General features: G+C 40.3%; 1 protein-coding gene across 4 annotated transcripts in view; it reads left to right on the forward strand.

Moving 5' to 3' along the window:
• The window catches only part of CFAP61 (cilia and flagella associated protein 61), a 177446-nt gene that overhangs the window by 85709 nt on the left and 64473 nt on the right, over positions 1-27264 (forward strand). For all 4 annotated transcript variants that reach the window (XM_081917728.1, XM_081917727.1, XM_081917729.1 and 1 more), the window contains exon 18: positions 13143-13270. In XM_081917728.1, the coding sequence (XP_081773854.1) occupies positions 13143-13270 (128 nt within the window). The remainder of the gene's footprint in view (positions 1-13142; positions 13271-27264) is intronic.

Raw genomic sequence — 27264 nt, forward strand, 5'->3', positions numbered from 1 at the left:
CGGTGGCCAAAAACAGATGCCTCTTGGAGCCCACAGCCTCTCTTGCTGTCAGCTCCCAGCAACTCAATGCTTTACCACCTCTGAGGTTGCTGTGTAGCCATTTATTTATTTATTTAGCTGTGTATGTGCAGTCAGCACTTTAAATAAAAATATATCAATGCTGATTTTGAAAGAAGAGAAAATTCATGTTGAAAATTATGGCAAGTAGCTGGCCTCTCCTCCATGAATTTGTCTAATCCCTTTTTCATCATGTCCCCAGCCCCAACAAGGGAGAAGTGGTGTGCGCCTTGAGGATGGGGTTGGATGCAGTTGGTGGGCCACCTGTTGCTGTGCATCTAGATCATTAAATCGGAATCTCTTCATGTGGCTGTTGGACATGGGGGGATTTTGTGCCCCCACTGTTGCCCCTTGCATATCTAAGCGTGGAAACCTATTCCTGCACATAGATTCACTTTTCTCTGATTGGGGGACATAAAATGGACCCACATTTACAACTGCATTCAGCAATATTCTTTACATTTTTCTCAGTGTATTTTTTAGTTTCTTAGCTGTTTATTTATATTTCATAAAATCATGTACACTGCTTGATTGTAAAACACACACACACACACACACACACACACACACACACACAAAACAGTTTACAGAAATAGTGTACTGATGCTAATTGGACATGCAGAATTTTTTAAAACAAGGAAAATGGATTTGTGTCTGTTCATTTCCATGTTTAAGTAACAAAGGAAGAAATATGCCAAGATACCTCTTCTTTGTTGGTGCTAAGTCATCTACTTGCAAACCACCTAGAAAAAGATACATAAAGGTTTTTGTATTGGTTTCATGATGAATGTTACTTTTCTGACACAAAGAACTTATAGCACAGTTCAAATTTTCCATTTCATATTTGCTTAATAGATTTTTGGCTTCACAAATCTCAAGTAGCTAAAATGTTTCAAACTGTGCCTCAACCGTATAGATTGTGGTTTTGAATTCCCCCCATATTTCTAGGAACTTTTTCTCTACTTCTTTACTTTCTGCTACTATTCTATGATGAAATCTCCTCTGTACTTCTATTTTCTAATTCCATTCCTTCCTTTCTGTCCCGATCTTTTAGTAATCCTCAGAACCATTACATTTTACATTTTTCTAGCACAATTTCACCCTGCTTTTCTTGTGCTTGCTGTCTCATTTGTGAAGAATCCTTTAGTTGAAAACAACTTTTATATACACACATCTCTTTCATTGTCTATGGAACTATATATCTATATTAATATATAGTTTTCTCTCTATATATTTATTGTTAAAATAATTCCTAGTTTCCATTTTCTCAAGACCCTCTTTTCTGATTAGTTCATGCTCTTCAAAATAGGAATTTGTTGTTTGTTTATCTTGGTATTGGACTAAAACCTAATTAAATACTAACATATTTATGCCTTGATTCCATCCTCCACACATATATATTGTTCTATCGGCTGTTCTGATCCCTTCCACATTCCCTTCTCATGTCCCTTTTCAGCTTCTTCCCAGCATGCTTTCCTTTAATTCCTGGAATTTTCATAATAGAATTTCTCAGTGACATTTCCCCACCAAATTCCCCTACCAGCCATCTCATTGCTGTCCAGATCTTCTATCCTAGCTGCATCCCATATGCCCTCTCCTATCTCTGTTCGCCTGTCTCCTGTGTACTGTCTTATACCTTCGTTGTTCCCGTCACCGGCTTGTCCTCAGTTGCCATAAGGAAAAAGTGTTTCTATGTGATTTCACCAATGCGTCTTGGAATGTAACCCCTGTGTAAATGGGGGGGCTGCCTGTATGAGGGGGAAATATCCTAAATTAGTCTTTTGTTCTAGCATGTGCAATTCTCTGCCTGTGAAAAGTGACACTATAGGAAAGTTGCAGGAGCACTAAAGCTATATAAAGAGGCAAATAATAAACTCATCTCTTTCTGGCCTCTCACAGGCTCTGACATTTAAGGTGTATTGGACCCCAGACGTCCCAGGGCACACGAGGCCATTACCTTGCTGAAACAAAGGGTGCCTGGGTCTGGTCATTGCATTGATGGGAGACTGCCTGGGAACCAAGGGCAGTCCTACCAGCACATGGGTTTCTACTTGCACAATGGGACATTCCCCCTGTCCCTCCCAAAAAATATTCGCCAGGGGTTTGGAGGAACCCCTAGACCAGATTTAGGAAATGTGCAAGGGGAGGAGAGGAGGAAATACTCAGTTGCACAAGCAGAAAACCTTGCGCTGACAGAATGTTCACATAGTTCTACTTTGGATTCAAACATACATGTGTGTCCCTTTAGGCTCCATGATGGAAGAAAGCCTTGTGCATGCTACGCTAAGTTGCTGTTGTTTGAGATTGATAATTATTGTGTGAAAAAAAATACTTTCTTTGGATTGTATCCAACTACGTTACACTCAGACTAGACGCTTTGTTTGTTTGTTTGTTTGTTTGTTTGATTGATTGATTATGTGTTCTTTTATTAAATTTGTATTCCACCCTATACCTGTAGATCTCAGGGCAGATCACATTATATAAAAAAAGAAAATGCATAATAACAACAAAAACAAAGTCAACCCAATAATCCCCCTTTCCACAACACATTTTAAAAGGGCACTGGATGCCAATCAGCCAAAGACCTGGTTGAAGAGGAACTTTTTGTGTGTATAAGGTGTGAAGGCGCCAGCCAAACCTCCCTGGGGGGCCACTGCAGAAAAGGCCAATCCTCATGTTGGCACCCTCTGGACCTTTCATGAGAAGGGCCTCAGAAGATGATCTCAGGGTCTAGGGTAGGTTCATATGGAGGGAGGCTAGAATTAATGAACCTAAATTATTCATGAAAATTATTTTCAGTGGTTCTACCCTGAGTAGGACTAACATTGGATACAACCCTTTGGTAATAAGTCTGCTTTTAAATCATCTATCTGCTGTGCTTACTGTTTAGAATTGCCACCAATATTTCTGTATGTGTGTTGCTCAATTTTCTTTGGATTTTTTCTTCCTGACAAAGCTAACTTGATTTATATATTGTACAAGTGTTTTTGTTTTATCAATAACTGTACAAAATCTGTTATATTGGAATGCTAGTCTGCAACTATTAATATTTCCATTTTACTCCAGAAAAGAAAAGAATAAATATTTAGAGCAATGTATTTTCGCATTCCAGTCAGCTAGTTATTCAATTAGTAATGGTTTCTTCATTTGTCAGGACACTGCCAAGGTTGCCAAGGAAGGGGAAATTGATCATGTGGTTTAGAAGAGAATAAAGGTCACAAGAAATTCCACAGATATAGGGATACCAATGGGCTCTTCAATAAGCCATAATAGTTAGAGGTGTTTCACAGGGAGAACAGATTCTTCAGCGAGAGTATCCCTTTTGGATCAAGGGGGAAATGTGGTTTAAGCAGAATATCTTTTGACAATATTATTGTTATCCCATGTGAATAATTAGCTTGAGATTAGCTAATTTTTAATAATTGTATTTTATACATTTATTTTCAACTTACTTTCTCACCATCTGGAAGCAGTCTGCTGTCCATCTGTCTTTTTAAATTATGAATATGACCCTGAAATAGGTGCTATAATTAACAGTAATAACTGTTCCATGATGCAGAATAAAAATGTAATATGTTTATTTAATTACTTCTTGATTCTGACCATCCATTGTTCATGTTTTATTGTATCTTTATTGCGCTCTGTCAAGTTTTATTATGTACTTCAAGATTGTTGTTTCTCCTGCTGCTGCAAACGCAAAAAGGCTGCAGAATCTCTTGTTATTGTTGAAAGATTTCTCAGCTTGGTAATGGTTTATGAAATTGCATTTCCTAATCCAAAGACAGGTAGAATATTGATCACAGTCCACTGATCAAATGCAGCCTGGATAATGGCGTACTGGTGACCATTATGTGATGAAAGCGGCTGTTGCACAAGCATTAGCTTATGCATTTTCAGTTTGGCAATCCATAGCTCACAGGACTCCATATTAGCAGCTCTGCTGCCCATGCAAAGCCTGGGGCTCCTGCTATGAACCTGCTTAACTCTTCCCAGGGATTTGCTACAGTTTTGCGTCCAGGGGTCTGTCAGCCAATTCTGTGGGGCACCAGAATATTTGGCTGTGGAAGTGAGATGTAGACCCAGATTCACAGGCCAGGCTAGTCAGCACTCCATTTTGGAGGTGGTATTAGTAGAGTCCTGAGATAAGAAAAACTTGCTCCCCATGGGTGAGAAAGATGAGCACAAGTCTAAAGCCCTGCAGCTCTTTCAGAATTAATCAGAACCACTTTTTGCTCCCATGTGAAGGTTTCAAGGCATGTTAGAACTGAAAGAGCACTCATCTGGGCATGCAGGACCTCAGTCACAAAAGCCTCCATATTCATCTTTAAGTTCACAAAAGGAACTCCTCAGCCTGACACCAAACCTGCACTGGTGCATGGGTCTGTTGGGGGCAGATTACTGCACTTTGCCCACATGTGGAAGAGCAGATGGACAAGTGGGTTTTGGACCCAATGTTGGCTGGATATTCTCCAGAGTTCACTTGTTTGCCAATGCATAGCAATCCCACAAACCAAAAGTCTTTTCAGAAGGCAACTCAACATTTGTTATGCATCAGAGCCATAGAGTCAGTAGTGCCAAAATTGGCAACAAGGGCAGTTAGTTTTCAAGAAAATGAAGTGGAAATTGGGTCGTTTTCAGATCAGCTGAAAATAATATAGAAATCCAAAGGAGCTGAATGGGACTTACTCCCTGATACATGTGCTTTTGAGTCCAGCCTTTTAGTAAAGCATCAATCTATGATATTGTAGATGAGATCATGTAAAACTAAGTATGGTTCAACAGTACAGCTTTAATTTAGCAAGGTAGAGAGTGATTTTCCAAGAAGTAACTGTTGCTCAAGATTCTGTTGTACGTGAGTAACAAATTGCTAATGATTTGTGTAAAACATGCATGGATGAAAACCCATTACTTATTCTACCATCACTTGTTCCATGTAGTTGATGATTTTATAGCACTAGCAGTCATGCAAACACATTTGTTTTGAGCTGATGGCTGATCATAAATTTTCTCACTGTAAATGTCAGCAGGTTTGTGTATTGCTGCCATTACATCTTGTCTGGAAGCCTGAGCATTATGCAATTATGAGGAGGCAGCAGATGGCATCATTAACAAGAATGCTCTGAATGTTTACCACTTATGTGCATGTGTGAAATTAAAAGTAAGGTGACCTATCTTCACTTTGAAAGCATGATGTCAGTAGTATACAGGTGTTAATGTTGTTTTCCATAAACTGGAATATTCATTCTGGCCTGCAAAGCTGGTTCTTTCTTCATTAACCTTTAGCACAAATCTTATGGGTTGATATCCTGCTGAATGTGATGAGAGCTGTTTGGAAAGGCGAGATAAATATTATTCTTCAAATACTAATACTCGGCAATGCCCCCAAAGCGAGATGCACATTTCTGTTTATATCCCATTGTTGCTATTCAGTTGTGCTGTGATTATTAATTTAAGTATAAAATCTGGATGCTTAATTATATGGCACACCAAGATAGAATTTCAAAACTTATTCTATAGCAGTTCTGAAAGTAGGGAAACATATTTTTGTGTATTTCTTTTGTCTTATGTGCATTCACAGAAAAGACAGTACGCTCGTCCACACTGTTGTTTAATGTGAATAGTAAGTTTCCTGTACCTCCATTGATTATCCATTATGTTCTCCTCCAGATCACTGTCATCCCATACTTCCTTCTCCCTCAGTCCAGATTTTCTCATACTAGGAATACTCTGAAAAGGAGAAAGTACAGTATGAGAAAATCTGGGTTGAGGGAGGGGAAAGTGTGAGAGGGCAGTGATTTGGAGAACATAATATGGACAACGGAGAAATAATGAAGGTACAGGAAGCTTACTATCCACATAAAACATGACCCCACTATCAGTAGGGTTCTGTGATTTAATCCTACTTTGAAAGTATGGAATTGTAGCTGTGTTAAAGAAATTATAGGCCTGGGGTATTGTAGGCAAGGTATTGTGATAGAACCAGAGGCTGGTCTTGACAAGCCAGGCAGCCTGCTGAGTTTTGGCACATTAAATCTCAGCAAGTGTTTTCTGGGACCCAGCTGCGAGTCTTTCGCAGAGGTGCAGCAGGAGCTTTCCTGGGTTAGACTCAGAACAGAAGCTCTTTCAAAATTAAATGCATATCAAATGGAAATGTCTGACATTTGAAGTCACAATATTAAGGGCTCAGAGCATCAAAGTGTTAGATTGAATTTAAGTATGTAACAACATTAGCTATACTGAAGTAGATTTGAACATGCCTTTTGAGGAGCCAAATAGTGTTTTAAATTTTTTTTATAACAATAAACATTGAATATTGTATTGGAATGTGTGTGAATTGAATAAAATTTTGTGATCCTGCATGCAGAATCACATTTTACCAGTTTTCTGCATGAAGGTATCAGGCGCCTATCAAAAATAATATTTCATGCAGAGTTTTTAAAGTAAAGGGGAAAAGTTCTTAAAACATGTTTTTAAAACACAGCAGTGTTCTTAAAGCATTTCATGTAATAAGTGTAGTTCTGGGCCTGGGTGCGTCACTGCTGTCTCAGTGAGGAGGTTCACAGGTGTCTGGATGCCTCTTGAGGATCAGCATGGACTTGAATTTGGAGGAGCAACACAGAGTGTTAAGGCTCGTCTCTTTTTCAAAAATATAAAAAAATCACCCTTGGCCACTTTGTAAGTTGAAGGTAAGAGACAGGCAGCCCATGCCCAGCAGACAGACGGTAGAGAAAGGATCTTTCCCCATTTCTAACCTTAAAAAAAAAAATTGTATTGGTTGTCAGATGCTCTGAAAGTAGTGCACAGATAACCTCAATAAGTTTTCAAGAAGGGTTGGAGAAAGGGAAGGGTCCCTTCCTCACAGCCTGAAGGGGATGAATGAGTCTCTTTTTCTTTCTGATGAGTGAAAGAAGGGGGGCTTGTATTCCCACTGCTTACCAGTAAGGGGTGTATGGGGTGTTAGGGGAGGGATAGTATCTCTAGTGGGAGACACCTTGTACTCCTTCTGGGACAGTTTGTCTACCTTTGGTCCCCAGCCTGCACTCCGCTCTCACCTGTGGTTCCTAGAAGCTGTTAGCATGTGAAAGCAGCCTCACCCTGAAGGGAAACAGCTTCAACTGGCTGGCTAAACCAGGTGAGGGTAGCCAATGGGTCTCAAATCCTCTGTGAGTTAGGGACACTCCCTGCATGTGAAGACAGGCTCTGGCAGATTGAGCGGACAAGACCAACAGTGGGTCTAGAAGGCTGTTTCTGCACATGCAGAAACATTTTGCTCTGCTTTCCTTTGGAGAACATCACTGGGGCCAAAAGAAGGGTCTTGTCATCTTGGGCAGTCCAGGACTTTCATATGCACTGCCCAGTCTTGCACCCCAGGGAGGTCACTTCAGTGTTGTTAACGCAGCAGCTTGACTTCACCCCCAGAGGTGCAGTCGATTGTCTTTAAAGACGGGTGGATGTTGTCAAGAAGTGGTGATGCCTCTTTTGCTGCCATTGGCTTAGCTGCTCTTACATCAAAATGTGACTGAGCAGGCAAGTGCTTCTTCAAGGTAGTAGAAGCTTCAGAAGGCAGGGTATAAATAAAAAGAAAGAGTAAAGAGGTGTGGAGGATACAGCAGACCAAGAGAACAGGAATGGAGATATTGAGGAGATCAAGGGCCCAAAGAAAGAAATGGCAGAGGAAACAGACATGAGATGAGTCTCCTCCTGTAGAGAAAGGCAGGGCGGCAAAATTCTCAGATGAGTAAGAGTAATAAAAATGCTAGGAGACTGACAGAAGTGGGGTAGATTAGAGAAATTAGAATGAACAACAAAATGGAAAGTGGGAGATGAAGAAGGAAACTGTAGATGGGCAGTTATCAATGGAGGGTTGAAAAAAGTGAAAAGAAGTGTTGTATGTAGGATAGGCAATTTTTGTTTTTGTCTGAGGTATAGCAATACAATTCTGCTTCCCAGTATGACAATCCAGAGGGAGTGTAAAGTGACTCAATCGTGGTTTCCATGGTTACTGCAGAGCTTGCTAGCTGACCTCCTGCTGCCATCTTGAAGCCAACTGGCCTGAAACAACACAGACTTGAAAAGGGTTCCTGCTATATTCCATCACCTAGCAGACTTCATCTTCTATTCATTTATTGGATGTGTGTATGCATCAGTACTGTCTTGGGTACTGATGCATACACACATCCAATAAATGAATGTTCCATATAGTAGGATACTCAGAGACAACACACTCAGAGTGACTACATTAGTAGTGATCCATTCTTGTACATCAGACTAACTTGCAGCCAGCAATTGTGTCAACAGTCCATTGTATCACAGAGTCTGAACAAGGGGAATACAACAGTTTTTGTTGATTTATTCTTTCTTGCACCTCTAATATGTTCTTCTTTTAAAAGAGAATGAAATAGAAGATACCTTAACAGCATTTTTCAGGCAGATTCACTGTTGTAGAAGCTCAGAATGGGTGTTATAGAACTGGAATTAGCAGGTGGTTGGTTATTTGTATGGCAAGCAGTTCTACATTAAATGCCTTACAAAAGGTTTTTTTAAAAGGTATTTAAGCCACAAATAAATATTTATAGTTTGATAGCAATGTATGTACACTGATCATGGATTTGGCTTCATAAATGTATGACCAGACATTTTGAATTGCAGAGGAAATACTCAGATTTGAAAGTGGATATTTAAACGGAGGCTGGATGGGATGAAATACACAAGATTTAACTTGAGTCAATCTTACAATAATTCATTTCATCCAGAGTTTACATCCTCTCTCCTCTTACATTTCTGTAACTTGGGATGCAATTTTACCTCTTTTCTGGTTGAAAATCGGAACTGGGCTACATGTTGTGCCCATGTTGGTTGCCCCCCAAAACTCAGCCTCCCTGCCATTATGTCTAGGATGACTGAGTAGCATCTCTCAAGATTCCCAGCCTCTGCACTGTTAGTTTGGGGATAAGTGTTGCCTAAAGACTCCTAGATCTGGTGGCAGATCTCTTAACATTTTTGTCTCTTCTTTTTGCATTGGGACTTCTTTTAGCATAGAGGACAAATGGTTTGTTTTTGATACCTTTCTAAAAAAAAACCTTATTTGGAAGAGATAGCCCAAAAGTTAATATTTATTTGGGGCATAAGAAAAGTGGAACACAAATAATATATTGATTTAAATCTTGCTCGTTGTGCTAGAGAAAGGAAGTAGTTAATACTGGAGACACTAGCTGCACTGACATGAGATTTGCAGTATGCCCATGGGTTTGTGAAATAGTGTGCCTCTTCCCTAAAGTCCTGTGTATGCATTTTAAGTGGAGGTAAATTGTTACTTAAAATCAATGGAGTTGACTTGCCTCATGCAAAACCGATCCTTGAATTTCACACCAGAAATGTCCCCCTTGCCAGCAACTGCCAGAGAAGTAACAGGAGAGCACTCTGCCCTCCCACGTGGAAACAATGTGACAGGCGGCCACAGTAGGAATGGCTAAGCTCAACACAAGGCCTAGTGCTTGTATTCACAGATAATAAATCTTGCTCTGTTGCATATTAGTTAATGATTACTTGTTCAGGGCTCACAGAATTGGGATAGCCTCCAAAGGAAGGAAAATGGAAAAAATACATCTTGCTTATCTTTCCCCTTCTCTTGAATCCTTCTACCATTGTGCCATATAGTATAAAAATTACTTAAAATACATACAAAATACTCAATAGTGCTTTATTGACATGCGACATGGGCATCTAGTTGGCCACTGTAAGGATGGAATCCAACAGGGCAAAATTCTTGATCCTGTGCATACTTATGTAGGAGTAAATCCCATTGAATGGAACAGGCATTAGATTGCCATTTGTGAAGAATAAAGCAGACTTGCAGTCATTTTTCTTCAGATGGCCTGAAGCAGATTAAGGAAGTAAACCCCCATACCAACCATTTATTAATATACTTTTCACCCACTTTTCAAACAATTTGTATCCCAAAGTGACTCAGATCAATTAAAAAGAGAGAAGGGGGTAAGTGCTGCCACAAGACTTACTGTCATGGCCCTCCAGCTTCCCAGCACCACATGGGGGAAGGGAGTTCCTGGCCAACAGAGAGTACACAGCTCTGCTAAACCTTACCCTTGGACAAAGCTGCCCCTCCAGCTGTTTTGGGACTACAACTCCCGTCATCCCTAGCTAACAGGACCAGTGGTCAGGGAAGATGGGAACTGTAGTCCCAAAACAGCTGGAGGGCCAAGTTTGGCCATGCCTGCCCTTAGACCTTTCTGCTGCCTCCAGGTAAGCAGTTATTTACTGCCGTGCTGCTTTTTCCCAATTAGCCTAAAATGTTTCATGAGTTTCTCTAAGAACAACTCAAAAGTAGCATGTAAGAGCTTTTAGACTAGGGTTTTAAGAAGCTAAAAGTTTACTTAAAAGATATAAAAAGAAGGTAGTTCCTAGGAAGAAGGTTTAAACCCAAGAAACGTTATGTGCACACAAAGGAATCTCCCCAACTTTGAGCAAAAGAACAAAATCCATCCATTTTCTCTATCTAGACACAGTAAGCTTAGTAAGGATTGCCATTCATAAACTTAGTACCAAAGCAAGACACTGGCAGATGTAGTCTGTGACTCATATGCCCCACAATCAAGGTTCAATCAGGTTCTTGGGTATTAATTCCCAACTGCATACAGACTGTGCGTGACACATGCATCTTCAGTGGGTTTTCCAGCTCCCACTTTGAACCCAGACAAGTCAGTTTGGCAAGCCACCCCATAACCCTCAAACAAACCTATACCCCAGGTTTCTATTTTTATGACATAGTACAGTTTAATAAGGTGAAGTCCATCCTCTTCACACTTACAAACTAAAAAGACAAGACATGCAAGGGGAGGGAAGGGAAGTAACAGGAAAAGACAGAGAAGGGCGAGCAGTTTTTCAAGTTCAGAACGAAGTTGTAATTTAGAAGGAGGTGTTTTTATCTAATGGGGTTAGGTTGATTTTCCTTTCCTGGTGTTCTTGATGGCTCTTGTCCACCCTATTACATTTTGTAGCATTTCAACTTAAGATCTCATAGTCTTTTCCGTATTTCAGCATTTGTAGGCAGTCCAGCAGTCCTGTCACTGACCCCTTCTTCGGATACCCTACAGTGACTCCCAGCAGCTCTGTCCCATTATATCATCTACCTAGAAGGGTGGGGTGGTAGCAGAGGCCTCTTTTTGAGGCCCCCTGTACCTCCTTGCTGGCTGATAAAAAAGCAGCATTGGAGTCAAGAGACTGTAGCCCCTCAAGCCTTTGCCCTTCTCTTTCTCTCCCCAGAAAACCACTCTCCTTCCTCTGTTCCTACCTCTGAGCTCCATGAGCTCTTCTTTAAGAGCAACAGCTGCTCCAGGCCTGCCATGCTCTAGGCTGGGCCTGCTGAGTGGCAGCAGCTCTGGCTCCTGTAGAGGGTGGATTGGTGTCTCTTTAACGGGGCAGATATTCAGTGCATGTCTACATAACCAATCACTAATGTTAACTATCAGCACTCTCACACACACAAATTTCTGAGAATTGTATTTCATATGAGTGCTAAAAATTTTGTTAGAGATCGCTTTCCATTCAACAACAATTCAGAGTTCCCATGGAAGAAGGAAGAATTAAATTAGTATGTCTCCAGTACTGCTGTACCTGAAATACATCTTTTGAAATTACTAGGTATGTAATCATCAAAGAATGTTGTAGAACATATAAAGGAATATTTTTAGGGACACCACTTGACTGATCCTAGTCGCTGACATTGGCCACTGGATGTCATGATTGCACTGCAAAAGTATTATCAGAGGGAAAACATGTATCTGGAGTTTTAAAAAAAATCTTAAAAAGAACACACATTTAAAATATTAACACTTTTATCTTCAGGAATATGTTTCCTTTATTTGGATTCTGTACTGGAATTTTGTTGCTTTTCAGGCCAGCAAAGTGAGTCAGCAGCTAAACCTGTTCAGAGAATCCAATTTTTAACTCTGCTTAAAACTTTAGAGAAGCTCCAAGCACTAGCATCGTTGTGAGCAACAGCAGTGTCACACCTAGGATCACAAAATGATAGAATTGTAGAGTTGGAAGAGTCTAACCCCCTGCAATGCAGGAATCTCAATTAGATCATACAAGACAGATCATAAGACAGACCTCTGGTTAAATATCTCCAAGGAAGGAGAGTCCACTGCAGATGTAGCTGTCGAACAGCTCTTCCTGTCAGAAAGCTCTTCCTAATGTTTACTTTGAGTCTCATTTCTTGTAACTTGTATCCATTGGTTTGGATCCTGGCTTCCAGAGCAGGAGAAAACAAGCTTGCTCCTTCATCCATGTGACAGCCCTTTAGATATTTGAAGATGGCTATCATATCTCCTCTCAGACCCCTCTTTTCCAGGCTAAACATACCCAGTTTGCTCAACTGTTCCTCATAAGGCTTGGTTTCCAGACCCTGGATCATCTTGGTCGCCCTCCTCTGCACACATTCCAGCTTGTCATTATCCTTCTTAAATTGTGCCCAGAACTAGACACAGTGTTCCAGGTATGGTTTGAAACTGCTGAAAAGATCAAGGCTTTTACTTCCCTTGATGTGGACACTTGACATTTGTTGATGAAGCCTAGAATAGCTTTAGCTTATTTTGCTGCTGCATCACATTCGTGGTCTACTAAGACCCCTAAATCCTTTATTAGTGTACTACTGGCAAGCCAGGTGTCCCCCATCTTATATTTCTGTGCTGGTTCTTCCTGCCTAAGTGTAGAACCTTACATTTGTCCCTGTTGAAATTCATTTTGTTAGTTTGGGCTCAGTTCTCCAAAGCTGTTTTAATTTGGTATTTATATTGGCTTGCTACAATGGTCAGCTGTCTTTCACAACAATGGCTCATCATTTTCAATAAATTTTCTGTTCTTATAGGAATGAAATTAACTATATCACAAATTGTTTAGTCACGATCTGTGGTGGCAGCTCCATAGAAGTACAGTGTATGCCATTCCTTCAAATTTTGGAATATCTGCATATGGTTGAGACTGTTTCCTTAGTAATGCTGTTAGAAATCATTTAAAGAGTTCTCATCATTTTGTTATCACTTCTTTTTTGTTAACTCCTCTTGCAGGTAAAATATGCATTGAACCACTTTAATCGGAAGTTGTCCTTGGAGCCTAAAGTGTCGGTGAATGCTAGAATTGTAGTAGTTGGGGCATCAAATGTTGGAATCTCCTTCCTAGAAACATTGACTTTTTGGTAAGTATTTAATGTGTGTAGCTTCTTATAATTAAGGAAATCCTGTATGCTTTAATATTTCTCTGTTTTTTTTTCTACATTTGAGTTTCTTCAGCTTTTCTAACTTACGTATGCTACTGTGACCCAAAGCTCTGTGTGCACACTGTGTGTCTTTTCCCCTTCCACATTCACTCCCATGTTGGGGATGTCTCAGGCTGGCTCTAATGTGTATACAACAAATAAGATTGCTGTAGGTACCTAGGTGTTTCCTGCAGCAAGCACTTACAGGGTAGGCAACATACCCCTTATAGCAAAACATTAGAAATGGGAATATTCACTTAATCCCACTCATTGCTTGCAGGGGGCTTCCTTCCTTCTTCCTTTGCAGAATTTATGCCCTGGGAATGCAGAGGTGAGGAGAAGAGTAAGTTGCCAGCTAGAGAATGAGGGATGTATGATGACTGTAACAGTTTCCTCCCAGCCAGAATACCAACATGGAACAGATCTGCTTAGTGCATATTGGCATTCTCAATTTAACCTTCCTACCTTTTCCCTCTACTTTCCTTCCCTTTCATGCATAGTCTTTTAAACTGGTTGCTTAAGGAAAGGTCCTGGGTCTTATTTTGACTTGCACAAAGCAAATACTGTAGGTGATTTAGAAATAAATGTGCATGTCTGTTTACGTGCAGAGGGGAGGCTCAGCCATGCTGGGTATTGTAGACATGTCTGTGTGGTTATTTTAAGAAGCACATACATCTTCCCCTCCAGATGGGTAGGGTATTAATAATAATAATAATTTTAAAAAATGTTTGTGATGGGAAAGCAGTGTAACAGCAGTATACCCATGGCAAGCAAGTTTGCCTCATAAAGTGTGGACAGTTATGCATGGGGGTTCAGATGTAAAGTGAGTCTCTTGTTCTAAGGGTACCTCACAATGTGTTTATTTTAAAGTATTTTAGCCAACATTTCTAGTTTTTGCACTCAAGGTGGTCTACAGCATAAGAGTTTAAGGCTGAATCCTATGTATGCTTGCTTGAACTCAGTATAATTTACTTTTGATTAAACACAAATAACATTGCAAAACAAATAATTAAAACAATACTTGAAACCATTGTTGTTCATGCTCTCATAACTTCCAAATGAGACTACAGTGGTACCTCGGGTTAAGTACTTAATTCGTTCCGGAGGTCCGTTCTTAACCTGAAGCACCACTTTAGCTAATGGGGCCTCCTGCTGCCGTCGCGCGATTTCTGTTCTCATCCTGAAGCAAAGTTCTTAACCCAAGGTAATATTTCTGGGTTAGCGGAGTCTGTAACCTGAAGCATATGTAACCTGAAGCGTATGTAACCCAAGGTACCAATGTACTGCAATGAGTCTGCCTTTGATGACTTTGTCCAAAAACGGTCATACAGATGGGTCATACAGAATACATCTCAGCAGTTCTTAATTAAACTACTGCCTATCATTTCCAAGCACAATTCAAACCTTTGTTGCTTAGCTTTGAAACCTACACAGTTTGGGAACTAGGGTATTTGAAGGAATGCCTACAGCTACTGAAAATAAAACTGTAGGAGCCTTCAGCAAAAGTATCTCTGTGTTTTTCCTTTTTGTATACATAATTTTAGGTGAGCTTTTCATTCAGACAATTTCCCGTGGTTTGGCCTGCAAACATGCCAAATATGAACCGAGCCACCATTATTTCTACTACCACTAGCATATATCCTACAACAAACAAGCATATGTTCCTCTACAAACACATTTAATAATATTTAATAATGCTTATTGTGGAGTTTTCATGGTGGCTTCACCTATTATTTTGTTTATTTTTTGAAATATGGTGTTTCCGGACTTCCGGAGGCGGCGCGAAACTGTGATGGCGGCTCTCTTCGATCTTTGAAGAGGGGCTCCGCAGGAAAGGGTCGTTTCGCTACGGCGCAGCGGCGACCCATCAAGAAAAACCACGGGCAGAGTGAGCCCGTGGCCGTGGGACTCAGCGGGCACCTGAAGCGACCCCGAAATCGCAGAAGGGACCCCGTAAGGGGCTCCGGAGTGAAGGAGGGGGAGCGGTGCTGTGAGTGTATCGCTCTTTCTGCGGAAGCGAAGCCGCGCGGCTGTCACAGATGAGCGCCGACCTTTCTTCCTGAAAACATCAGGCTGAAACAACAAACCCGTGAGTAAGGACGTTAAATCCAGGAAAGATTTTACTGAATTTGGCTGAAACCGGGAGACGAGAAAAAGGAAGTCCGCCTTCCGGCACTGCTTTTAAGATCAAAGCAAAGGATTTGAGAAGCGGAAAGCGCTTGAAAAGGGAAGCGTTAAAGTGGGACTTTCGCGTACTTATAGAACTGGCTTTTAAAGAGAACTACTCGCAAGTAAAAGAGACTCTTAAACGTAAGTCGGATCAATCCTCCTGTTTAGGGGCTATTGAGACTTAAATACCAAATCATCGGCTGCCTGGGGGAAACTGTTTAACTGCGGAACTGTTACAAACTTTCGGTTATTTAAGTGATACTTTGGAGCATAAACAAGTTGGATTGGATATTGTTGCAGACACCGTTCTGAAACTTTGTTTAAGTCCAAAAGAGCTCCGGAGGACTCTTTCTTTTACTGTTTTGGGACTATTGTGTTTTTAAATTGGAACAACAGGGACTTTAATGGCGGGAAAGTTTCCTTCTTTTTTCTGAGTTTTGGTGGCACTCCCCCTAGAGGACTTTGGGAATATAAAGGCCTGGGAACAGCTTTTATGTTTACCTTCTCTCTCAGGATTGTTTTTAAACTGGATCTGTCTTTCCCATGGGACAACAAATAATTTGACCTTGAACATTGTTTGATATGTAATGAGTGGCACAGGAAAGACAAGAGCAGCTAAAGCCAAGGAGGCTAAAGAAAAGGAAAAAGAAAAAAAGCAGGCACAGCTTGTACAAACAACTTTGACTCAAGGACGCAGATCATCCGTTCCAGCTGTGCTAGTGGCACAAAAGGTAGAAGTCGAAAAGCCTGACAAGTTTGTAGAGGGAGATATGGCAGCAGGAGGATCTGAGGCAGTCTTGAAACAAATTTTGGATCAATTGGCAACCTTAAATCAAAAGGTAGATACTCAATCATTAAAAATTGACCAAGCTACATCCTCGATCCAGAAATTGACAGATCAGGTTTCCCAGCATACACTAGCTATTGAAAAATTGCAAGGTGCAACAGAAGAAAATCGTAAACTTGCGGGGGAAGCCATTCAAATAGCACAGTCAGCGAAGAAAGAGGTCGAGGAAGTCAAAGAAGAAGTCAAGCCTCTGCACAAACAGATAGGAGAACAACAAGCCTATCTCTCTATGGTGGAATTGAAAAATCGCGAGAATAATCTTAGATTGAGGGCAATTCCAGAACTTGAACAAGGGGATTTGATTGGTTTTTTGACAACAGAATTTTCAAAGTTCTGGGACATAAAAGAAGAAAGTGATTTCAAAATAGTATCGGCTTTCCGACTGGGAAGATTGGTAAGGAAGGACAGATCCAGGGACTGTTTGATAATTTTGAGATCAAGGGAAGAGAGAGACAAAATATTAGGCCTTCATTTTAAAAATTCATTGGAAATACAGGACAAAAGGATGGAAATTTACCGGGATATTCCGAAACAGCTATTGGACTTGAGAGCCACCTATTCAGAATTGGCAAAATTGTTGAGACATAACGCAATTCCTTATAGGTGGGAGTTCCCACAAGGACTATCATTTACCTACAAACAAAAGAAGGTTAAAATAAGAACATCAGAGGACCTACAAAAGTTCCTGCACGACCACGGAGAAGATCTCCAAAAAGGAGCAGCAGCATCTTGGCCTCTACCTCAATCTACACCGCCTGGAGGCGGATTAACGCCTATACCCTCGGGACCAGAGGATAAAGAAGATACACCACTCTAGAACTAACAAAATAGTACAGGATGTCTCTGCAGCTACTCAGTTGGAATATAAATGGCGGAAATTCCCCGGAAAAAAGAAAGAGAATATTTCATATATTGAAGAAAGAACAATTGGACATTATTTGTTTACAAGAAACCCACGTGACTAGGCTCCACAGGAAAGTTTTAATCAACAAAAGACTAGGCCAAGAATTTATTTCATCAGACAAGGTAAAGAAAAGAGGTGTGGTGATATATGCTAAGGAGAACCTGTCACCGAAATTTTTATTTAAGGATGACCAAGGAAGAATCTTGGCGATTGAAATCCAGACACAAGGAGAAAAAATTTTGATATTAGGAATATATGCGCCAAATGATGGGAAATCAGAATTTTTTAAGAAGCTGCACGAGATTTTGCTGGACTACATGGACTATGCCAACATCATAATGATGGGAGATATGAATGGAGTGGTGTCGACATATATGGATAAGTCTCAAAACCAAAATCTAACAACAGATGGCAGACTGCCTAAAACTTTTTTCGAATTGACTGACAATATGGACTTGATCGATATATGGAGGACAAAGAACCCCCTAGGTAAAGAAGGAACTTTCTTCTCTGAGGCCCACCTGTCATGGACAAGGATCGACCAAATATGGACATCTAGAGGGCTGGCACCTAAGACCAGAAAGGTGGAAATCTGCCCAAAAACATGCTCCGACCACAACGCTTTGAAAGTAGAATTTAGACTTACTCAAACCGGTTCCTTCAGATGGAGAATGAATGACACCTTACTAAGAGACCAAGAGATTGTGAAAAAGGCCCAAAAAACGTTAAAGGACTACTTTGAGATAAATTTGAACACCACAGTAGAAAAAAGAACGATCTGGGACGCCAGTAAAGCAGTCATGAGAGGGTTTCTGATACAACAAAACACAATTAAGAAAAAACTCTAGAATAGCAAGAAGGAGAAAATATTGGAGAAAATACATCAAGGAGAGAAAAAATTGAGAACCAAACCAAAGTCAAAGGAGGTGCTGAGAGAAATCAAATTCCATCAAGCACAATATTCTAAACTGATAAATCAAGAGATTGAATGGAAAATTAAACAAATGAAGCAAAGATCGTTTGAATCAGCAAATAAATGTGGAAAGCTGCTAGCATGGCAGCTGAAAAAAAGACAAAAGTTAAATACAGTTACAAACCTAGAGATTGAAGGAAGAATGGTTCAGAAACCAGAGGAAATTAGGAAGTGCTTCCACAGATACTTTAAAGAACTTTATGCACAGGGGCCTCAGAAAGAGTTTGAGATAGACCAATTCTTAAAGACAAATGGACTATCAAAAATAACTCAAGATAAAAGATCAATCTTGAACTGTAAAATAACTTCACAGGAAATTGAGGGTGCCATTCAGAATACGCAACTCGGCAAATCTCCAGGCCCGGATGGGCTTACCTCCAAATATTATAAGACTTTGAAGGACTATTTGATACAACCTTTGATGGAGGTATGCAACCAGATTATGGAAGGGAAGAGGGCACCGGAAACGTGGAAAGAAGCATTCATCACATTGATACCTAAGTTAGAATCTGAAAAGACTCAGCTTAAGAACTACCGTCCCATCTCACTCCTGAATGTGGATTACAAAATATTTGCAGACATTTTGGCAAGCAGATTTAAAAAGGTACTAAATGAAGTAATTCACAAGGACCAAGCAGGCTTTCTCCATGGTAGACATTTGTATGAAAATACTAGGAACATCATCGACATTTTGGAACTTTTGCAAACCAACAGGAATACAAGAGCGGTGTTAATTTTTATTGATGCGGAGAAAGCATTTGACAACATATCTTGGAGGTTTATGAAGAAAAACTTGGAAGGGATGGGAGTGGGACGGGGGTTCGAAAATGGAATAGAAGCAATTTATTCAGAGCAAAAAGCCAAATTAATAGTGAACAATGTGGTGACGGAGGAATTTAAAATTGAAAAAGGGACAAGACAGGGGTGCCCTCTATCCCCTCTTTTATTTATTTCAGTCCTGGAGGTGCTATTGAACATGATTAGGGAGGACCGGTTGGTACAAGGGATAGAGGTCGGAGTGAAACAATATAAACTGAAAGCCTTTGCAGATGACTTAGTCTTGACATTACAGGAGCCAGAACCCAGCACAAAAAGAGTTTTAGAACTTATATCTGAGTTTGGTCGGGTTGCGGGATTTAAGTTGAACAAACAAAAAACTAAGGTTTTGACTAAAAATTTGACATCTACAGAAACAGAGGGGTTTCAGAGAGAAACAGAATTAAGTGTGGTGAAAAAAGTGAAATACCTAGGGATCTATTTATCCTCCAAAAATTTGAATTTATTTAAAGATAATTATGAAAAATGTTGGTTGGAAATTAAAAAGGACTTGGAAATTTGGTCAAGATTGAAACTTTCCTTGTTGGGTAGAATTGCAGCTATAAAAATGAATGTATTGCCGAAAATGTTATTTTTGTTTCAAACCCTACAGATTGTGGACAGAGTGGAATGTTTTGGAAAATGGCAGAAGGATATATCTAGGTTTGTCTGGCAGGGCAAAAAGCCCCGAATAAAGTTTAAAATTTTAACCGATTCGAAAGAAAGAGGGGGGTTTGCCCTGCCGGACCTGAGGTTATATTATGAATCTGCAGCCTTCTGCTGGTTGAAAGATTGGTTTCTGTTGGAAAACACTGATGTCCTAGATCTGGAAGGTTTTGACAATGCTTTTGGTTGGCATGCATATTTATGGTACGACAAGGTTAAAGTTCATAAATTGTTTAAAAACCATATTGTTAGAAAAGCAATTTTTGCAGTCTGGTTGAAATACAAAGACTTATTAGAGAGTAAAACCCCGAGGTGGTTATCACCGATGGAGGCTAAGGCTCGAAAAAGACTCAATATGGAGGCCTACTGGCCGAAATATTGGGAAATAATTGAAAAAATTGGAGACAATTGGAGGTTGCAGAGCCTGGAGAAATTAAAAAATAAGGTGCGGGACTGGTTACACTATGCTCAAATTCAAGAGGTTTTAAAAATAGATAAAAAAGTTGGTTTCCAGGTGGAAAAATCGAAATTGGAGACAGAATTGTTAGAACCAAAGACCAAGACATTATCGAGAATGTATAACTTGCTGCTTAAGTGGAATACACAGGATGAGACAGTTAAATCTGCCATGATAAAATGGGCACAGGATGTTGGACATAACATTATGTTCGAAGACTGGGAAAGGTTATGGAACACCGGAATGAAATTTACGGCATGTAGTGCCTTGAAGGAAAACATTATGAAAATGATATACCGGTGGTACATGACCCCAGTCAAGTTAGCTAAGATATATCACCTGTCTGATAACAAATGTTGGAAATGTAAGGAGGCAGAAGGGACATTTTTTCATCTCTGGTGGACCTGCCCAAAAGTGAAGGCCTTCTGGGAAATGATTTATAATGAATTGAAAAAGGTATTTAGGTATACCTTTCCTAAGAAACCGGAGGCCTTCCTGCTGGGTATGGTAGACCAGAAAGTGTTAAAGAAGGATAGAACTTTCTTTATGTATGCTAGCACAGCAGCAAGAATACTCATTGCAAAGAACTGGAAGACTCAAGATTTACCCACGCTGGAGGAATGGCAGACGCAGTTGATGGACTATATGGAATTAGCCGAAATGACTGGCAGAATCCGAGATTTGGAAGAAGAAACAATTGAGGTGGATTGGAAAAAATTTAAAGATTATCTGCAGAAATATTATATGTTGTATGAAGCTTAAGTTAGTGCACGATTAGGAAATGTTATGCTTTAGCAAATAGGACTAAGTAAATGGTAAAATAAGTCATAAAAGAGAAAAGGAGACAATCTGAACTAAAACATTATGTTTATTATAAAGGTGTTAAAATTGAGTTACAACATATTGAATTTGAAGACATAATGATTGGAAGTTACAATAAGGTTTGAAATAAGGTAACAATTTGCTGACATTGTTAATTTAAAGAACGCAGATCTGGAAGGTGTGGGGAAGTCCAAAAGGGATTCAAGGACAGTTGAATTGTTAAGTATTTATAATCTTTTTGGGTATTTTCTTTCTTTGGTTAAAAAAAAAAAAATGTTTCTTGTATTTCTTTTTTCTGTACCGTTTGGAATGCATAAAATTATGAAAAGAAACGCAATAAAAAAATTTTATTAAAAAAAAAATGAAATATGGTGTTTCCGAATTTTGTAAATAAAATCAAACCTCTAAAAATAAACAAATAAAAAATACCACAGCAGCAAAGAAGTATCATGCCATTTAAACAGACCTGGAAAAATGAAATCAATTTTCCTTCTTTAGTCCTTTTGTGGGACAAACTAGATGTGACAAAGGCAGTAATTGCAGACCTACTCACAGTGACACACACCAGAGCAAGACCTGAGCCAAGAAGGTGAACAAACTGGACAGGACAATGTTCTGGGATTTTAAAACTGGCCACCATTTTATTGATTCCAGATATAGGTTGGATTTGGCTTAGGCATTGGGTATATATCCCTCACAGACCCGCTGGTGGAGGGCTATCGCATGATAGCCTCAAGCCCAGGATTAATGGGTCATCTGCAAGCTGGAGGTCAACACGTATGACCCCCCCCAAACCACTAAAGGAAGCTCTCTAGCACATCGACCACATGCCTTGGCTTTCGGACAGAGACGTCCTAGTAGATCCCTCTAACAGTGTAGCATGTTATCACACAGTTCTGAGGTGATGCACCACTGCAACACACACACGTTGTTAGACTAGAAGGATTCCACCTTATCCACCAAAGTTGTGACTGCTGCTGTCAAACATGCCAAATGCCAATCTGTTTGGAGGAAAATTTCTTCCTGGTTCTGAAAAGGGCAACCATTACTGAACCACAGCAAAGTCAATGAATGCAGTGCCCTAGAAGGAAAATGTTAGCACACACAAACCCACAGCATCATTGAATATGTGGCAGGTAGGGAGGGTTGTTTTTCGGCCAACTGCAGTCTCTGGGATTGGGTGCAGCCAGCTTTTATCAGGTCCCAAGCCCTGCTCACCTGACATGGCCAGATTGGCCAGAATTCAAATGAACAGGTGGCGGGAAAGCCTGCCAATCTCCAGCAGCTGGCTTAGATTCCCCAAGGGCTGACCACCTAGCCCTGGCATTGCTCCCTGGGGCAGGACTTCGGCACGACAGGCCACAACCACCACCCAGTGTGTGATGAGGGAACTTGCATCTATCCTGTCTTCCACCTTACCTCTCTGTACCTTGTTGCTCCAGAGGTTTTTCTCTCAGCCCAGCTCACTTCCAACTTAGCTATGAGAAAAGTGGAAAAATAAAGAAAAATGAGAAAATGGAAAGCTATTGTGGTATAGTGGTTAGTGTGTCTGACTGGGACCTGGGAGACAAAGGTTCAAATCATCACTCAGCCATGAAGCTCACCAGTTGTGGGAATTAAATGAGGAAAGGGAGACCCATGTATGCCTCCTTGAACTCCAGGGAGAAAAAGGCGGGATATAAATGCAATAAATAAAATAAAGATAAAAGTGCTAACACTAGAGCAACTGAACATAAGGAGGTTTATTTCCCTTTTAAAATTAGTCAACCTGCCTTAGATGTAAGCAAACATGTTAAGAACAAACTTAGAATCATAGAATTGCAGAGTTGGATCATCTTGTCCACCCAGCAACCTCCAAGGAAGGAGAGTCCATAACCTCCCAAGGGAGTCCATTCCACTGTTGAACAGCTCTTACTGTCAGAAAGTTTTTCCTGATGTTTATTTAGAATCCACTGGTTTGAGTCCTACCCTCTAGAGCAGGAGAAAACAAGCTTTGTTCCATCTTCCACATGACAGCCCTTGAGATATTTGAAGATGGCTATCCTATCTCCTCTGAGTCTCCTCTTTCTCAGGCTAGACATACCCAACTCCCCCAGCCGTTCCTCATAAGATTGTTTTCCAGACCCTTTATTATCTTGGTCTCCCTTCTCCATAGCAAATGTACCCTCCAGATGTTGATGTGCTCCAACTCTCAGTATCCCTGAACAATGACCACCCCCTTGGCTACCCCTGCTCTATGCCATACAATTTAGGCCTTTTAAACTCCACCTTCCCCTTTCCCACACCTTGGTTCATTTAAACCAGGGTAGATGACTTTTTGTTGTCCTTATGTTGGATTCCAACTGACATCAGCGACATCCAGCATGACCCAGTGATGAAGGATGCTGGGAGCTGTGGTGCAATGTAGTACAATGGCTACCACAGGGTAGCCAACCCTATTTTAAATAATATGCATTCCCTCCTGTATTATAATTCTGCTATCCATTTCCATGTCCTTTGATACACAATATTCTTTATGACCAGTCCCAGAGTAGGAATTCCTTGTGAGATTGTAGCACCACATGTACACTATTAAGCTCTGGAATCAGGGTGAAAAGCTTGCGCTTTGTGGGTTTTGGTTTTGGTTTTAATCTATTCCCTTTCTTTCCTGGCTCACTGTCCCCTTGATTGTTCGCCTTTTTGAAAGATTATTTTAAAGACTGCAGCCTGCTGCCAGAGATAGTTTTTTTGTGTGTGTAGATTTTCATATGTATTTTTGCTAAAGGTCAGTGTAAAGCTACTAAAAATACCAAACAGTATTAAAATACCAAATCAGAGCTGTCCAATTATGAATAAAATCAGTACAAAAGCAGTTTCTCAAAATATATCAAGGAAGGAGAAGCTAAGCCATGTATATCCTCTGTATATTTGTGGTTGAAGCTGTACAACACCATTCAGGAAGGTCAAGAGATTGATTTTTTTAAAAAAAAATAATTTAAAAAATAGTTTTTCAGTTTAAAGTTTTATGGTCAGTTACCAATAACCAACATAATCTTCCTGATTTCTGATTCTTCTGGTTATTTTTGCCATTTTGGCATAATCCATCAACTTAATCTGCCATTTTTCTCTGGTAGGGAAGATTGAATTATTTTTGGATTATTATATAGTTCATTTTTTCTTTTAATATCTTGCCTATATTTAACTATATTTCGAGCCTTATTGTATATATTATATATTACGTATAAGGTGTGTTTGTGTGAAAGCACAAACACTCAAAGTGTGTCTGGGGGCAGGAGTGTGCATGGAAGCCCCGCTCCTAATGCCCTCATATGCATGCCGCTCCCCTTCCTTCTCCAATCATCTCCATGTTGTGTGGGGTAGGTCTGCAAAAGGCTTCTGTTCACAGAAGTAGAACACCTCACATGATCAGGGACCCTAATTTATCAGCATTCCGGATCACATGAAGGGTTCTGTTTGTGTTCAAGTAAAAGCAAGTAGAAGGCCACTGCATAATTTATACAAGGTCATCCCTACAGTTATGCTGGTCAGCAGGAGCAGTACAAAAGGCACAACTCTTTTGCAAAACAACAACAATGAGCTAGTGAATATCTTTTTTTTGTTGCATGTCCTGTTTTGGTTCTAACATGAGTTTGGGAGCTACTATGTGAAAAACCTTTAAAATCAATCAAGCATAAAAATCTAGCTTCCCTACATCCTAGTCCAGCAAATTCCCTAGAATGACTATTTTGACTCAGTATTGTTGTTGTTGTTGTTTAGTCGTTTAGTCGTGTCCGACTCTTCGTGATCAGCCTTCTTTTTGGTCCAGCTCTCACTTCCATACATCACTACTGGGAAAACCATGGCTTTAACTACACGAACCTTTGTTGGTAAGGTGATGTCTCTGCTTTTAATGATCCTTTCTAGGTTTGCCATCGCCTTTTTCCCAAGGAGCAGGCGTCTTTTAATTTCATTACTGCTGTCACCATCTGCAGTGATCATGGAGCCCAAGAAAGTAAAATCTCTCACTGCCTCCATTTCTTCTCCTTCTATTTGCCAGGAGGTGATGGGCCCAGTGGCCATGATCTTTGTTTTCTTGATGTTGAGCTTCAGACCATATTTTGCGCTCTCCTCTTTCACCCTCATTAAAAGTTTAATTCCTCCTCATTTTCTGCCATCAAGGTTGTGTCATCTGCATATCTGAGGTTGTTGATATTTCTTCCAGCAATCTTAATTCCGGCTAGGGATTCATCCAGTCCAGCCTTTCGCATGATGAATTCTGCATATAAGTTAAATAAGCAGGGAGACAATATACAGCCTTGTCATACTCCTTTCCCAATTTTGAACCAATCAGTTGTTCCATATCCAGTTCTAACTGTAGCTTCTTGTCCCAGATAGAGATTTCTCAGGAGACAGATGAGGTGATCAGGCACTCCCATTTCTTTAAGAACTTGCCATAGTTTGCTGTGGTCGACACAGTCAAAGGCTTTTGCATAGTCAATGAAACAGAAGTAGATGTCTTTCTGGAACTCTCTAGCTTTCTCCATAATCCAGCGCATGTTTGCAATTTGGTCTCTGGTTCCTCTGCCCCTTCGAAATCCAGCTTGCACTTCTGGGAGTTCTCGGTCCACATACTGCTTGAGCCTTCCTTGTAAAATTTTAAGCATAATCTTGCTAGCGTGTGAAATGAGTGCAATTGTGCGGTAGTTGGAGCATTCTTTGGCACTTCCCTTCTTTGGGATTGGGATGTAGACTGATCTTCTCCAATCCTCTGGCCACTGCTGAGGTTTCCAAATTTGCTGGCATATTGAGCGTAGCACCTTAACAGCATCATCTTTTAAAATTTTAAATAGTTCAGCTGGAATACCATCACTTCCACTGGCCTTGTTATTTGCAGTGCTTTCTAAGGCCCATTTGACTTCACTCTCCAGGATGTCTGGCTCAAGGTCAGCAACCACACTACCTGGCGTATACGAGACATCCATTTCTTTCTGGTATAATTCCTCTGTGTATTCTTGCCACCTCTTCTTGATGTCTTCTGCTTCTGTTGGGTCCTTTCCACTTTTGTCTTTCATTATGGTAATCTTTGTACGAAATGTTCCTTTCATATCTCCAATTTTCTTGAACAGATCTCTGGTTTTTCCCATTCTATTGTTTTTCTCTATTTCTTTGCATTGCTCATTTAAGAAGGCCTTCTTGTCTCTCCTTGCTATTTTTTGGAAATCTGCATTCAATTTCCTGTATCTTTCACTCTTTTGTTGACTATGAGGGCCACTCTATTTCTTTTATGGGATTCTTGCCCACAGTAGTAGATGTGATGGTCATCCGAACTGAATTCGCCCATTCCCATCCATTTTAGTTCACTGATGCCCAGGATGTCAATATTTATTCTTTCCATCTCATTTTTGACCACATCCAACTTACCAAGGTTCATGGTTCTTACATTCCAGGTTCCTATGCAATATTTTTCTTTACAGCATTGGACTTTCCTTTCGCTTCCAGGCATATCCGCAACTGAGCGTCCTTTCGGCTTTGGCCCAGCCGCTTCATCAGCTCTGAATCTACTTGTCCTCAGTAGCATGTTGGACGCCTTCCGACCTGAGGGGCTCATCTTCCAGCGTCATAGCTTTTATATGCCTGCTGTCTTTGTCCATGGAGTTTTCTTGGCAGGGATACTGGAGTGGCTTGCCGGTTCCTGCTCCAGGTGGATCACGTTTGGTCAAAACTTTCCACTATGACCTGTCCGTCTTGGGTGGCCCTGCACGGCATAGCTCATAGCTTCTCTGAGTTATTCAAGCCCCTTCACCACGGCAAGGCAGTGATCCATGAAGGGGGACTCAGTATTATTATTGTTAATTACCTACCCTTCACCCTAAGGTCCCAGAGCAGGTAAAAACATTAAAACATTAAAACACAATATTAAAAACAGTTTAAAAGAACTTAGAATCACAAAAACTGTTGGTTTTAATCTTGTATTTTTCGGTAAAAGATAAAATACTAGATATAATACAAAGGAGAATTACCTGGATGCCTAGATGCAGGTTTGGGGGCAAGTACTCTTTGGTGAGAGAGCTCCAGCAGAAACTTAAAATCACAAAATATGCAGTAAACAAAGTATAGAAATATACCCTGTTAGACCTTAAAAATATCCCCTTCTAAGTTGCTTCCATAATTCCCCATTTTCCTTAGCATTGAAAGAGACCACATGTTTAGTAAGTTAAAAATGGCTTACTTACAAATTCTTCAAAGGTCAGATTCATACAGCAGCAAGAAAAGACAAACAGTTTAACTTGGGTTCCAAAAT

The sequence above is a fragment of the Podarcis melisellensis genome (assembly GCF_964234715.1).
Source record: "Podarcis melisellensis genome assembly, chromosome: 7".
NCBI lineage: Eukaryota > Metazoa > Chordata > Lepidosauria > Squamata > Lacertidae > Podarcis > Podarcis melisellensis.